The sequence below is a fragment of the Eschrichtius robustus genome, chromosome 4, assembly GCF_028021215.1.
Source record: "Eschrichtius robustus isolate mEscRob2 chromosome 4, mEscRob2.pri, whole genome shotgun sequence".
NCBI lineage: Eukaryota > Metazoa > Chordata > Mammalia > Artiodactyla > Eschrichtiidae > Eschrichtius > Eschrichtius robustus.
Window position 1 is genome coordinate 129,810,459 of NC_090827.1, and position 16,361 is coordinate 129,826,819.

General features: G+C 36.5%; 1 protein-coding gene across 1 annotated transcript in view; it reads left to right on the forward strand.

Annotated features, from left to right (window-relative positions):
* LOC137763865 (bifunctional heparan sulfate N-deacetylase/N-sulfotransferase 3) overlaps positions 1-16,361 on the forward strand; it is a 146,462-nt gene that overhangs the window by 71,326 nt on the left and 58,775 nt on the right. The window contains exons 4-5 of the mRNA XM_068542324.1: positions 4,490-4,675; positions 9,303-9,431. Coding sequence (XP_068398425.1) covers positions 4,490-4,675; positions 9,303-9,431 — 315 coding nt within the window. The remainder of the gene's footprint in view (positions 1-4,489; positions 4,676-9,302; positions 9,432-16,361) is intronic.

Genomic DNA, 16,361 nt, shown 5'->3' on the forward strand with positions numbered 1-16,361 from the left:
TTCACTAATATTTGTTGACTGCTTATTGTTGGCAAGACACTGGGCATATAGCAGTGAATAAGACAGAACCCAGAACTCATGGAGCTTATTGTTTAATGAGGAAGAGAGACATTAAAAAACAATTATATGAAGCAATATTTACTTACAAACTGTGCTGTGTACCATGAAAAACAGATGAATGCTGCTAAGAGAAGTCTTAATGTGGACTTCATTTACATTGAGACTTGTCAGTGGAGGCTTCTCTGAAGGTATCACAGAATAAAGTACCTAAAAGAGGTGCCAAATTTATCTAAGTGAAGAATTGGAGTAGGGAAATTCCAGTCTGGGAAAACCACATATGGGAAGATGCTGAGGTAGGAAATCGCTTGGTGAGTTTTGGGAAAAGATTAATGTGACTAAAATACAATGAAAGGTGGAGGGTAATGCAAAATGAGGCAAGAGAGAGAAGCATGGTCATACCATGCAAGGCTCATGACCACCCTAAGAATTCTGTATTTTATCTTAAGTGCAGGGGGAAACCATGGAAGGATTTTGAGTAGAAAGTCACATGGTCATATTTGGGTCTTTTAAGTATTACTCTGGCTGCTATGTAGAGAATGGATTGGAAGCAGGCAAGAGAGGAAATGGGTAGAATGGTTAGGAGCCTATGCTCGAAGGCCATGGGATAAAATGGTAGATTGGATTAGGGTGATGGTGATGGTGATGATGATGATGATGATAGAACTGGAGAAAAGTGGATAGATTTAAGATTTATACTAGAGGTATACTGATAGGACATGATAATGAAGGAGATTTAGGAGAGAATGAGGAAACAGGTGTCAAGAATAGCCTCTATCTTTTTGACACGGCAACTAGTTGGTTGATAATCACGTCATTTAGTGGCATGGAGGAACCCTGGGGAAAGAGCATTTCTGGTAGAGCTGAGAGGTGGAGATGAAGAGTTCAATTGTGAGAATAATTAATCCCACTTGTGTTCTAAGTATTTAACATACATTTTATAGTAAATAGCCATATTCCCTAGTCTTTTTGGTCCACTTCCTTTTTTAGGGAAATTTTTACATAGGTTACAGAGTTCCTAGATCTAAGATGCTAGTTTCAGTCAAGGATTCATAAAAAGAATAAGGAGAATTAACTTTTTAAGCTAAAATATCTACTCTTTTAGACTTTTTGCCCCCCAATTCCAAAATAATAATGTACTTAATTTCAAATTTAAAAATCTGGAAGAGAATAATCAGTCAAAAATTTAGCATTACGGGGCTTCCCCGGTGGTGCAGCGGTTAAGAATCCGCCTGCCAATTCAGGGGACGCAGGTTCAATACCTCGTCCAGGAAGATCCCACATGCCGCGGAGCAGCTAAGCCCATGTGCCACAACTACTGAGCCTGTGCTCTAGAGCCCGCGAGCCACAACTACTGAGCCCACATGCCACAACTACCCACGTGAAGCCCACGTACCTAGAGCCTATGCTCCACATCAAGAGAAGCTGCCGCAATGAGAGGCTCGCACGCCGCAATGAAGAGTAGCCCCCACTCACCGCAGCTAGAGAAAGCCCGCGCGCAGCAACGAAGACCCAATGCAGCCAAAACTAAATAAATAAATTTAAAAATAATTTAAAAATTAAAAAAAAAGAAGTTAGCATTGGGACTAAATCTTCTGAAACATAATAGTCTGCATCCCAGAACATACAGACCTGCAATCTTAGCCCCAACTTTTCTACCCAATAAGATTTCAGGTGTTCTCCCTGGTATTGAATGCAAATTTGGGGGCCAATTTATGTTGCCTTCATCTCATTTAAAAGAGACCACCTACTAGCTAATGTTCAGTGATTCACAGGCTGGAGCCACATAGTTGTGGGTATTTAGATCAGGAGGAAAGCAGGCCCAAGAAGGGATAGTGGGATAGAAGTCACAGAAGCCTCACAAGGGAGAATCCCCAAATCTACCCTTTTCTTTTACTGAAAAAAAGGGTGGCCCAGTATTTTCATAATTTCCACATTAGAGTTGAGTTAAGTAGGATGATAGCTTATTTTAAAATGGAGGCAGGCCAGTAATGACAACAATAATAAACAACATTCATTGAATGTGTATCATGTTTCAGGAACTGCACTAAATGCTTTCCATGTATTATATTATTTAATTTCCTCTGAACCTCTTATGAGGCTTAGAGGTCATAAATCATTCTCCAAAGGCCACACAGGTCGTAAATGCAAGAGTGAAATGGCCAGTTGTGTTTGACTCCAGGAGGGGAGTTTTCCGCCACTGTGCCACAATGCACCAGCACACAAATAAAAGATGAGACTGAAAAACCTCAGTATTTCTTTAGTGTTAAAAGCTAAAAAGAAAAACACAAATTGTGTATACGATGGTTTGCAAATATTTGGGAATATTCCAAAATAAGGGAAATGTTTCTGCTGTGCTGGACCGCCCTTTTCTTACATAGTGTTCTGAAGAGATAGCTGACCACTTACGGGTATTTAAAACTACCTTGAGCTTTCTGTCAGCATAATTTCTCACAAATTTGGAGATATTTGAATTTTATAATGTAGTTCCTGTCGTTGTGAATTTCATTCTTGCTTCTTCCTATACCCTTTTAAAAACTGATAACCCGTAATTCTTCACAATTTTTCTTTAAATTTCTGTGACTGAAATTCATTTTCTTTCAACTGTTCCATTATCACTGCACCCCTATTTTTAAACCACTTTAGATGAATACTTCACTGACCTTTTCTAACACAAAGTATGTGTTGGTAAGTAATTTTTAGTTGAAAAAAATTGCCTTAGAGTTTTTAAAAACGGGGGAAAGAAAGTAATGAGATATTTCAATTCACTTTGTAGTGAAATTCTAAATGATAATAATAATTGCCTAGTTATGGTAATTTCTAACAAAGATGAAAATAAAATGAAGAACATGAAACTTCCCTCTCACCCTTCAGAAGCACAAGTATAATCTACTCCACCCATTCTCTTCCTCATAGCAACAGTGTGGCATCTCCCCTTTCCAGCATCCTCAACTACAACTGTCTGAGCTGAGCTTGTATGATGAACAGTTTACAAGATAAGAGGAAAGGGGCATTCCAGTTGGGTGGACAATATGTACGGTGTACAGCAAAGACATGAAAGGAATCATCAGAGACTGGGGTGGGGAGGATGAATGCTGACAGGAGATCGGCTGTTAGGTTGGTTGTGAGCCTTTTATGCCTTATTGAAGGAGTCTGACAGATACTTCGGTAATGACGAACGATTGGCAACCCTTGTTCCTTCTGTGTTCAAGTGCTCATACACTTCCTTCACCTACCGTTATTTAGGTTGAAAAACAAAGCTAGCCATGTCTTTTCCACTTCTTCCATATCCATATTTCTACAATTCAGTGCATTTAGCAGCTTAATACTATGGTTCTTTGTATGTGAAATTGCACTTTGGCATGAAGACAAGCGATGACGAAGTCAGAGGAAGTCTATTTGGGTAGAACTTTTGAAGAATACAAAGCAGTTGAAAAATACAGTTAGAAAAATAAAATATCATTCAGGAGAAAAAATACATGTCTACTACTGACACCATGAGTGTTCTTTTAATAAAAGACATCTCATCTTTTATGCTAAAGAGACTTTATCAGGAATAATGGACCATCTCAAATGAAGAAGAATAATCACAATTATACAAAGTTTTCCCAAGTCCCCTCCAAAATAGTCTAGTTGTCATGTAGATTTATTTTCAGAATTTCCAGACTTGGTCAGGACCAAGTGAATAGAGGAAGTAGTGAGAGAGAGACAGAGAGAGAAAGAGAGAGAGAGTAATTTTGAAATGATTTTTTAAAACTGGACTCATTTTATATACTAAAGCTGGATTTCAAATCAACTAGATCATTTTCAAATCAACTTTCACTATAACCAGGGCTTTGGCTTCAAAGAAAATTGCTCTATAAAATTTTACCACATTTTCTAATCAAAAGTGTGTGCTTCTAACGAGGCAGGGAACATTGTCTATCACTGGCCCTCTTGCTGAGAGAACAACAGAAACGTGGCACACTTGGTAGAAACTGGGCTATAGACAAAATAAAATCCTGTTAGCAAGTCTAGTGAACACAGAATGTGTTCTGCCCTCTGAGAAATGCTGGTTTTATTTTGTGGGGGGTGCTGAGTGTTGTCTGTAGCGAGTGTTTGTCATTTAACTTACGGAGATCGTGAGGAAAGGTGAGTCACAGGTGACTGTGACAGGATGCACTGAACGCAGGCTCTTTCACACTATTCATTAAAAGCACCAGTCCTGTCCCATCACCTCTTAGACACACATGTATCATCGTCAAAACTGGGGGAGTGGCTATCAGGCTTCATGAAGTCTAGAAGTCTTAATGTTTATCACTTGAATTTTGCCATACAATTAAGTAATGATGGAGTGAAACAAATGTATTTATAGTACAGTTGAAAATCCTGGGATAAAAATAGGTTCCAGATAAATCTTCCCACATGCTAACTAACATTTGCTTGGTCTTAGGAGCATGGCATTCCTACTGACATGGGCTACGCGGTGGCCCCTCACCATTCGGGCGTCTACCCTGTACACATTCAGCTGTACGAGGCCTGGAAGAAGGTCTGGAATATTAGAATCACCAGCACGGAAGAATATCCACACCTGAAACCAGCTAGATACCGGAGGGGCTTCATCCACAAACACATCATGGTGAGCTTCCTCTGGTATGCGTAGGGTAGACCTCATGCCGCCAGACTTAATTCCTCATTTTTAGAAAGAACGAAAGAGAAGAACTAAATATTAAAAGCTTAACAGAAGGAAAAGCTCCACGCAGCAGGAAACATATTTTTCATACCCAAGCAAATGACGTTTTCATCAACGTCACTTCTTTTCAATTCTTCAAATATAACTTTAAAATGTTTTTTACTGACACTATTGCTATTAAGCAGGCACTGACGTTAAAATACTAAGGAAACATTACATCTAACTTGCAGATAATTTACAGAAGCCATCATTTCTTCAAAAAGTTATTTAGCATGTAAAACTAACACCATCTCTCTCTATATAAACCATGCCGCTCTTGCCAGGCTGTGTCCTCTTTATCATATCAGACTAAAAAAAAAAAAAACTATTTACAACAAGAAGCCACATGTCCTGCATAATCATTAACAGATCATAATATAGAGTACAAATAAGAGATGATGTTAATGAAGTCATTTCTATCCATTGCCGAATTCTCTCCAAAGCTTCTCTATTTTGTTTTCTGTTTTTACACTGGTGACAAATGTATATTGTCAAGATATATTATTACCTAATACTTTGTGAGACCTCTCAAAGTGAGTAATTAAATCCTAATTTTTTCTGAAATCAGAAAATCTAAAGAGCACTGGTGAAGTTAGGAGTAGGCCTCCTGATTTAGACGCACGCCTCCTGATTTAGACGCACACTGGGAAGGAACACCACACAGAACACTATGTGGTCCGGCACCATAACACTGTCAAACTGTGTTTGAACAGATGTCTACCTTCTAGAATTAGGTGTAACTGACTCCTTTTCGGACAGTTTTCCTATGTCGGCAAAAATTACAGGTTGGATAATGACATTTGTTTTACTACAGATAGGATAATGAACTTGGATCAACTTCCACCTTAACTTTTCCCTCAATAAAAACTGTTGTAAATGCTATATGGGGACATAATGGCTACATTTTATCCCACCTGCCATTCCTCCTTACTGAAAATGAACTCACTGTGCCTCAAGCTGCCAGTCTTTTGACTTGGGTTATATTATAATTTAAAAGTATGCCAGTACTCTCCTGCCATGTTTAAATCATATGCAGTCTTAGTAGAATAATAAACTTAAGTCTCCAAGGACTTTATTCAATGGTGTTCTCTTTTGTTTCTGTTTCTCTCTGTAGTGCCAGAAAACTTGCTTGGATATGTCCCATGACATATGTTCATTTTTGTTTCTCCTGAAAACATATTTTACCTGTATTATAAATGCATGAATCTGGCAGGTATTAAAGGCTCTAACAGATTTCCTGTTTTGAGGGAACTGTCCCTGAGGTTCCAATTATGCAGCAATCCGTGGAAACTCTGTTTGCTTTGTGGACCCTTGGATGAGAATTTCCTAGTGGGAAATGTTCCAAGGTGATGTGCAGTTAGAGAGGACAGGGCTTGAAGTCATCCTAATAGAGTTGTAAGTGGAGACCACGATAGCCAATATGCCCTCCTAGGGAGAGACTGCAAAGAAAAAAGAGCAGGGAACTGAGGAACAAACGTTACTTAGATCACACTCATATCCTGTTGTATGAATGAGCGAAACTGGGTTTTGATGATCTATTCACAAATCAAACTTATAAGGCCTTAAATGAAACTTATTATCTTCCCTTCAAACTAGCTATTGGTCCTGCTATCCCTAATTCAGTTCTGCAATTTGAACATCACACTGACCCCCCCCATTTCCAATCAGTCTCTACATTCCGTCAATAATTCCTTCATAATATTTTTAAATTTCACTTCCTTTCCCACAGCCTAATTCACTGCCTTGACTTTCATTTGTAAACCATGGTGCTGGTTTCTACTTCGTTTATTTACAGCTTCTATCCACCCCTCACTGCAGTCCATCCCATGGAAAGTGCCAACCTTTTAGCCCTAAAATGCTGCCTCATCTTGCCTTCCTAACCTGATTCTTTCCAGTTGTTTCCATACGCCTTAACTTGCTCTTCAGGGACCTGAAAACAATTTAAACTGTCTACCTTTCCATCTCCTGTTGTCCCGTAGCTAACACAGACTCACTCCAGACAAAAAGGTCTGCAGCAATATCGCTGTATCTATGCCTTTGTCATTCTTTCCACCTTGAAAGACCACTTTCTGATCACTCTCTACCTATTCCTATTCCCTTTATTCCTCAGTATCAAGTTCTGTATCTTATATAATTTAATGTAAAACACCTTGGTATATATATAGCAGCTCAATACCTAGGTCAGGCCTACACTGATCTTATTCTCCTCTGAATTCCTATAACACATCGTCTTGTAACCCCATTAGGAACATAAAAGCTAGATTCATGCCTTATGTACAGGATATTGGCTTTAGGTCCACTGGCCGAGATTCTTCTGACTATGGCTTTCATAACCATCTCCTAGTTATTGTCAGGAGCTATAAGGTTTCCAGGGGCTCATCAATATCTCAAAGTTTGAATTTGACAGCGTTACACTCCCAGAAAGAGTTCTAGAGAGCAGTTCACAGCAGAATGCCTAAAACCTCTCTTATTCCTTCTCTAACACAAGAGAGCCATTTCAAGGAACATGTTCAGTGTCCTGTAGCATTGGATTTAGGGAGCAAGGCAATGGGATATGACCCTCTTACACTCTGATGATCTCCTCAGCCTCCTTTGGTGGTCCACTGACCATCCTAGGGCTCATGGTGACTCTCATCCTCTCAGCAAGTGTGATCCTCCCCAGAGTTGCAGGGTAAAGCCTGACACTTCCTCTTCCCTCTGTTCAAACTCAAATAATCTGAGAAATAAATGAAATCCAAATTTCTTTTCACTTCTCTCTCCCTTTTGCATAGAATCAGCTAGGCAATCAAATCCCAAAGTTGGCTCTGTATGTTGCCATAGTTTTTCAAGCAAGATATTCAAACTGAATCCTAAAAGCGATTCAGAATCATGCACATTAAAATGTAAAACTAACCTGGCGTTTAATTACATGTAGGCATTTCATTATTTACCTTTGGGGTATTTCTCTTTATCCCAATATACCTTAAATCCTTCAAGAATATAAAGGCTATAGCTTTGTGTTCTCCCACCTGGACTTGCAAAGAATTTTGAATAAGTATTTGTTAAATAAATAACTGCTATGTAAAATTTAATTTCCAGGAAATTACATGTTCATGAATTGTTAGGGGATATATTTGATTCAGTTAGAATACCTCTGCCCTTAGTTCTTTTTTGTTGTTGATTTTGTGCATAACGTTATGAGAATGCATAATGCTTTTAAACAGAAACATCTTCAGAGCTACTAATACTCTGCAATTAAACTGAAGTTCTTGGAATGATTTCATCAAGATAAAATAGCTTCTAAGGATATAACTTTCACCAGTTTACCAAAATAAATAGGATAGATACAGTTTTGATTTACACTGAATATGTAGTTTATTGATTGAGCTGGGAATTATGTTTTCTAAGAAAACTTTCCAAGGACTAGATTGAAATTTATTAAATACATATTCAGTATATTTCTAGGAGGTTGCAAAGCATGGGGATTCCTGTACAGGTAATATTTTGAAAGCACTTACTGAACCAATTGTGCTTTAAGAATCAAGACAAAAAACAAATGAAGATCAGTTTGCTTAGGACAATAGGCAGAAGACCTGCCTGTGTAAGATTCTATAAAACTGGTATCCCTCCAAAGTATACTAATTCATGTTCTGCTACTTCATGGGTGTAATGACAAATGCAGGTCGTAAAGAAGTCATTATATAAAGTTTAGCTAAAGTTTGTACCATCTTGCACAGCTTTTGTTCACCCCTTCTTTTATAATTGTACTGATATTTTACCAGGAAAGCTGTAAGAATTTGAAAAAAAATCCTTATCACTAATATGTATAACTGAAGTAAATAATGACTTTTATATACGAAGGATGAAAAGAAGACTTTTTACTGAGTGACCTTTTTATCATTTTGTTTCTGACACTTTATAAAAATTACTAACCAAATGCATCATCTCTTTCTTACTTTTGGAACTGGCAGGCTTCAGACTTAGAATTCGGGGCAATTACTACAACCTACAGTAGTCCTTTCAGAGTAGAACAGGAACTATGATTTGTGTCTCAAATATTTGTTCTAATTTAAAATGTCATTTCCTAAGAATCACGTTAAGTTAATAATTGACTTCATTTTCTAATGCATGTGTAGAATTTGATAGAAGTATTATCCTTAAAAATTTTGCCTACTAGAATTAAAATGTAGCACAGGCAAGTCCAATATTTTTAAAGTCTAATTTTTACTTTTTTTTGTTTGTTTTATTTCTTAAGATGCTGGAACATACTAGGCTTCATAACAGAAGTAATGACATGGAGATTTAAAATAGATAAGTGGCTAAAATAATTCAAAGTCTATCTTAGTTTTAACGTATTTCTTCCACTCTCTTCAGTATTCCTGCTGTAGTGATGTCATCCCCACTTTCCCACATTGTGAAGAACTTTGGGGGTGTTGGTTAAGAGCTGAATAATGACACCAGCTTGTACATTATTTTCCATGAGGGAAAAAGCTAAGTTTCAACATATTAATTGGTTGAAAGGAAATTTTTCCTTACCTGTTCATTCTTCCTTCAGGTTCTTCCAAGACAAACCTGCGGGCTTTTCACTCACACAATTTTCTATAAAGAATATCCAGGAGGTCCTAAAGAGCTGGACAAGAGTATCCAAGGAGGTGAACTTTTCTTCACTGTGGTCCTCAACCCAGTAAGTACTTTGAGTTATTCTCCAAATAAATAATGAAAAATGACAGGGCAAATAACAAAGAGGCCAGGGTTTTGCTAGTTATCAGCCAATCAAGATGAAGTTTCAGTTCTCAAACAGTAGTTAAAAACTAAATGGAACCACATCTAGTAATGGGAGCAAACAGAATATTCTACAAGTAGTAATGACATGAGAAACTTACGGAAGAGCCAAGGAAGTGCTCTAGCAAACCCTCCTCTGCATTGGAAAGTGATCAAAATTCAGAGATTCTTGCTTTTATGCAGAGTAAGATTTTTCACCTATAAAACTCTCCAATTCCCAAAGGGACCAGTTTTTCATTTAGGTGACTATTCTGTTTTTTTCTTATTTAAAATAAAAGTAGAAGCAAAATGGGAGAGGAATTAGATAAGCAAATAGGGTCACTGTTGGAACATTCACGTTAGATCTTATCTTGCTGCATCTCAGGCCAGGGCAGAGCAGCCTGTTTTATTGGGTTACTGTTCTTCCTCCTTTACTTCTTAATACTAGGGTGCCAGCTCCCAAATGAACCATTTGTACTTATTTCTGCTTGAGGCCAGTGTTATAAAGTTGTATAGAAAACGAACTAACTGAAGTAAGGTGTATAAGGAAAAGAAGGGATTTTTATTTCCCTTCTGAAGATCACTGACATAAAAAGTAAAGCTGTATTTATTTATAGTAAATTTGTCCCTGATGTTAGCAATATTCAAGTGAAAGAAAAAATGTAATTTTCCAAATGTGAAAAAAATTCTATCAGCATAAAAGTTAGATAAGAGAGGGATAAAGAGAATAAAATTTGAAAGACCCCTCTCTTGACCTTAATTTTACAGGTCTTGCAAGTAAAATTTCAGATATTTTTCAGTATCTACTGGTATTCAATAGCTATCTATTTCTCAGCTCCTAGGAAATGAGATAGAAGTAAGAGTAACTCATCTTTGGGCAAAATCAACATGTCTATCCAAAAATCACCATAGTTTGAAGTTAATAAACTTCTTCATACCCTGAAAAATATAAATAATTCTGATTTATATATCAGAAATAATCTGGTTCTTCTAACTTTTCTATTCTTAACAAATGGAAGTATCTTTGGAATCATCTCATATGGTTTTGTTCTCTTATTTTATCAATTCAGCCAGTAATACACAGGCAAAAGAATTAAACTAATGCCTAATGATGAACTGAAAACTCAGTTAAAATATTCTTAATATGGTAACATTTTCATCAATAATTTTAAGACTCTTTAATCTATAATCTGTAAAATTCTGATGTTTTATATTTCCTTTCATCATAGAGCAACTGTGAACAAGTAATCATCTATCTGATTTTTTTAACCAATAGTTGCTTTGGCACTTAAGAAATTCCTGGTGGTATTGTAATTTCAAAACTTTCTAAACCAAATTAGTTTTATTTACCATGGAAGAAATTCAAAATAAGATCATTCATGTTCAGTAGATTTACAATAAATATTATATTTTTTACTAATTAAAAAGCAAAGTATTTTCTTAATTGAAAAAAGATCTTGTGGTAAAGCTTATGTTATTCTTGTATACTGATTTGGACTAAACTAACTGAACAAACTCTTTAAACGTTTAGTAAACCTTGCTACTTTTCAGGCCTTTATCAATAACATTTGGCAATTTTGTTTGTCTTGCTGAGGAGATCCACAGGGAATAAAGGGGAGAAAACACTACTTCACGAAACTTGTTCTTCTATGATTCAGAAAACTTTCAGTAGACAGTTACTTTCAGATAAACACTGGAATTCAAAATAAGTGACAGATCTTGTTAGACACCATAAGACATGCAAGCAATCCAAATTAACCTCATCTGGCATGTGAACTATGATTTTTGGAAACAACTGTAGTTCCCTAGAGATTTGTGGTTAAGAAGCCCACTTCTAGACTCAGCCCAAGTCTTACCCAAGGAAAAATTACTATCATTAGCTAGTGATGTTTGCTTTGCAGAACAGAGTGAGTAGTGGCCTGTTTCCTATGAATTCTCCATCCCAAAATTAAATGTTTAGATAAAGTTTGTATTAAAATTAAGAAAGGTCCAGGTGCAGTTAGGCATACTAGTAATTTGGCAGATGACACTCTTTTTAGGCCAGAATGAGAATGAGAAAGCCTTGATGGAATCAAAGTAGATATTAGCTGCAAAAAGATAAGAATTTTAATTATAGTGGATTTGAAAGATAGCCATTGTGAGCTTCAGTAATACTCCAGGCCTCGATTAGAAGTATCATTTTCTGAGAATGCTGAATGAGTTTGCTGTTTACTTCAAAAAGGTAGATGTGCATTAGAAATATACATATGGCTTTTAAATATATTCAAATATATTTGAATGAGTTGAAAATGAAAATATAAGCAGGGTTTTATTTAATGTGCTTCTAAATTTTCTTCCTATATGTCAACATAATATCAAGGTATTCCAATAACTTTTACCAGTATTGTGGTGAGAGGTGGTTACAGTGAAGTACCTCTCAGAGTTAAACTAGAATAAATCACAGCAAAGATAAGTATGTTCCTTAAACAGAATAACTCTCTGGCCTGAAATGTTCTACTGTTACCAAAGTATTTTTCACTGCTAAAGAAAAAAGTGTCAACCTTGGAAATTTAATACAAAGAGTGTCAAAGACAATGTTAGCACTGCATAAGAGAGAGAAAACCTTGGCCTTTTCCAAATGAGCATTTCCAGTGTCATAGGCCACACACCTCGGATGTGGGTTGGATGCAGAGATTTTAATAGACGCTGAGGTTCAGGTGCATTTGAGAGGTGGGCCCATCAGGCTATCTGAGCCTGGGACCATTAAGAATTCAATTCTTCTAATTCTCTTTCTGATTCTAAACTCAGCCAGCAACTTCCTGAATACAGTTTGCTTTCCTATATAAATCCTACTATAGGAAAAGAATATGTCCATCATAAGAACTTGTACTCACTAGAACAGTAATTTGCAGCACAATTTTATAAATCTTTCAGTTGGTGAATACTTCCCATTTAACCTGATAACCAGGAGAGGACCCTCCGATTGTATATATTTTAATATTTCAGTTCCTCTATAATGTACAATTCTCCATTTTAAACTAATGGATGAAATTCTGTTTTTATTTATCAGTTTCATTGTCTTTGCTAATTTGATTCTGCCCCCCCGGAAATGGACACTGTCTGTCAGTGTACTGAATCAGGTGTTGGAGCCCATCAGGCTAAGTAACAGGCCCTGAAGTGTTTGTTGATTAATTCAGGAAGGTAATGAATTACCTTATGGATATACCAGGGGAGAGAACCACTAGAACTATCCCAGAGTCACTGTTAGCTATAGACACACAAGCACAAAATTTCTACACAAACATGTAATACACCCACACACAACATTCTTGATCAATTCACAATGCTCCAAGTACCCTTGTATATACTTTAAAAAATAGTGAGAAAGAGTCTACTTACTTTACATACCTACATAAAATAATATGTAGATGGGTACTAAGAGCTAAAACTTATGAAGATGACAAAAAAATATTAATTCACAGTGACTGCACCTGCCCTCAATAAACAGAACCCTATAAATTTATGACATATATACTTATACAAAAAAAAAAAAACCACTACTAAGAGTATGCTGTCCATTTTAATGTGAGTTTCCAGTTCTACCTATCTTAGGTAAATGTGATAATACTTAAGTAGTGTGACAAATGGAATAGTTCTGAATTAGACATGATTGTTCCTCTTTTGGGAGCCATATTATATTTTATTGCTCTGAAAAAGGATGTCCCCTTCCTTCTCCAGTGTTCTTATTTCTAATTACAAAATGTCTGAGTCTTTGCTTATGCTCTTGTTCAATAAACAGACTCTAGGTATTGAGTCCTTAACAACCGATATCTGTGCCTCCCTCCAACATGCTTGATAATAAAGTCAGTGCTTACTTTACTTATTAATCCAGAACAGTTGTGGATTGCCACAAGATTCATGCTCTTACCACACTTGTTTGGAATTCAAGTGGAGCAAATCCCTGACAGCATAGCAGTATTATACTTCCTTCATCAAACTGTTAAACATCCCATACAAACAGTAGCTAATCCCCTTATGCCCATATTTCATTAAACACTTTTTGTCTCTATGTTTCTCAGTTTGATATAGCATCTATCTACCATACCCTCCATACCCTCCTACCCAAATCCCTGAAAGCTAAATCTAAATTGTATTTCTCTAATTACAATTACACATGGTGAGTAGAATGACTATTTCAAACTGGGTAACACATGAGTGAATTACAATGAAAGTAAAACAAAAGAATTCATACAAGATACCTTGTATAAATAGAAATTAACCCACACTGAAATTTTTTTAAAAACTATAAATTTACATGTATATGGCTTATGTGTGCTTATCTATAGAATTCATCTAAAAGAAAACAGCTTTTTTTCCTAATGGGAAATTTTATGTTTCTTTCTTTTCTTATTTACTAATCCTGGAAAACATTGTGATAACAGAAAACTCTTTATTGAAAAATAAATGCTAATAATAACAATAACAACAACTTTGGATAGTAGAAAAATAATTCCTGAACATGTCTAATAATGAGTATTACCTGGGACAGTTGATTAAAAAAAGTCCAGACTTAATGCATCAGAAACTGCAGGGGACAGTTTGGGGACCTGCATACTTATCATGAGCTTTAGGTGATTCTTATGATCAGGCAAATTTGGGAAATACTGCAGAGAAAGAAAATGGAGAAATAATTTTGGTAATCAAAGATTACCAAAAACTGCTATAGAAATTGTGGTCCTATGATCAAGGTATGAGAATTGAAAATGAGTCCAAATCTGCAGTAAGATTTTTTTAAAAACCAATGAGAATGAATGTTTTTTCTTAATGACCAGAGAACTCTAGCTTGAACTGGAGTTTAAAATAGAGGTAACTCCTGTTTATCCTTTAAGGATGGCTTAAGGGTCACTTTCCTCAGGAAACATTCTCTGCTCTGGTTTAGAAGTACCTTCTTGTGTTCCCATAGCCAACTCTATGAGAGTCTGCCGACTCTTCCTAAGTACCTACTATCTTGCATTGTCACTGTGGGTTTGCTGTTAGGCTCTTTGCTTCCTGTGGCAGAAAATGTGTCTTTCATCTCCAAAATCATCCCAGTGCCTAAACATGATGCCTTATACCTAGTTTTTATTTAACACATATTAAGGAAGAGAAACTGACTTTTCTAATGGCCTGATACCAAAAACAAACACAATAAATCTGAAAGGAAAGGACATCTGGGTCCTGGTAAGATAATTCTTGAATCAAAAGCATAAGTAAAACCTGTATCATGAGTTTGATGGGGCTGAATTATGTACTCTTGTGTACTGCTCTTCACATATGTAGTTGTCTCTTCTGTATAAAGACTTGTTTTCATTGAGTTCCTCTGGCTGTAAGAACTAGAGACCCACTCAAGTTACCTCAAATAATGGAAGCGTGGGACTCCAGAAGGCTGAACAATCAAAGTCCATTGGACCTGGAGGGTTCTTCTGAGTCCAAGGCAGTTTCAGGGCCCATAAAAATGAGAATTACTGATCTTGATCTTGCCTTAGTGCTTTAATACAACACAACAGGTGCTTTTCACGTGTCTGAGTGTCTCGTTTTTCTACTACTGACTATATATTACATGTCTGCCTCAAAAGTGCTGCTTGTTTAATGGCTTCTGTGCCCTCATTAATTAATTTTACACATGACCCAATGTGACTGCATCAAATGTTTTCCATATAACATTCAGCTTCAATTCTAACTTGCTGATTATCTCATCCTCTTGTGGTGTCGCAGATCAAATTCCAAAGCAAGGGAATCTATTTGTCCCAGCTTACTTTTTTGAGTCAGCCAATATCAGTCCTGGCCTGCTGTGAACTGACTGCTCCTGGCTATGGGCACCCCACAACTACCCCCAATCTCCATTCTACACTATGACTGGGCAATAGGCTGCCTAAGGGCTATCCTTTCAGCAAAAGCTTGGAAGAGGCAGGTACTATGACTGCTGTCTAGCCTGAATCTGAATCCTGTAGGAAGAGTCAGTATGGTCTCAGCCAATTCCAGAGATTTGGGAGTAAGCTAAACCTTTTTGGAGAAGGCCTAAAGATTAATTTTGAAGCTTGTAAAGTTTAAGTGAGTAGTTCTGTTAGATATAGGACCAATTAATTTCATTCATCATTTTACTGTCTATCTTGCTTCTAGAATGCAAGTTCCAAGACAGCATGTATGTCTTGTGCTTTATTTACTCTATTATCTTCAAACTAAGAAGAGTTCCTGGCATGTCGCAGGTGCTAACAAAATATTTCATAAGTGGATGAATGAAGTTAAATGTCCAACAGGGGTAGGGATACTAAAAGAGCAAATTATGTTCCCCCCATAGTGGAATACATTCACCCATTAAAAAACACATTGTATAATAATTTTTGATGACATGGGAAATAGTCATGATATATTCAGTGAAAAAAGTATGCTATTAGAAAATTAGATGCAAGCATGGAAATAAACTAGAAGGAATTCAGCAGAATGTTAGCAATGGTTGCCCTAGATAACAGGATTAAAGATGATTTTCTTTGTCACGTTTGTCTGATTTTGATAATATGTCTATATTGAATGTCTCTTACTCTTAAAACCAGCACACACACACACACACACACACACACACACGCATACACAAAATGCTACATTAAAAACAACAATAATAAAGAATTATCTAACACTAACAGTGAAGGATGTAAAATGCAATTATTTATTTAGTGATATATCAGGGGTAGAATTAGTATTTACTCAGTTCCAGTTGTTCCCTATCTGTCTCATATATCACCTAACACCTACCTCACTGCATGGTTATTTGTGTACATATACATCATTTCTCCTATATGAGGGGGCATTCTTGCAGAATTATCTGTGTGTGTTTCAT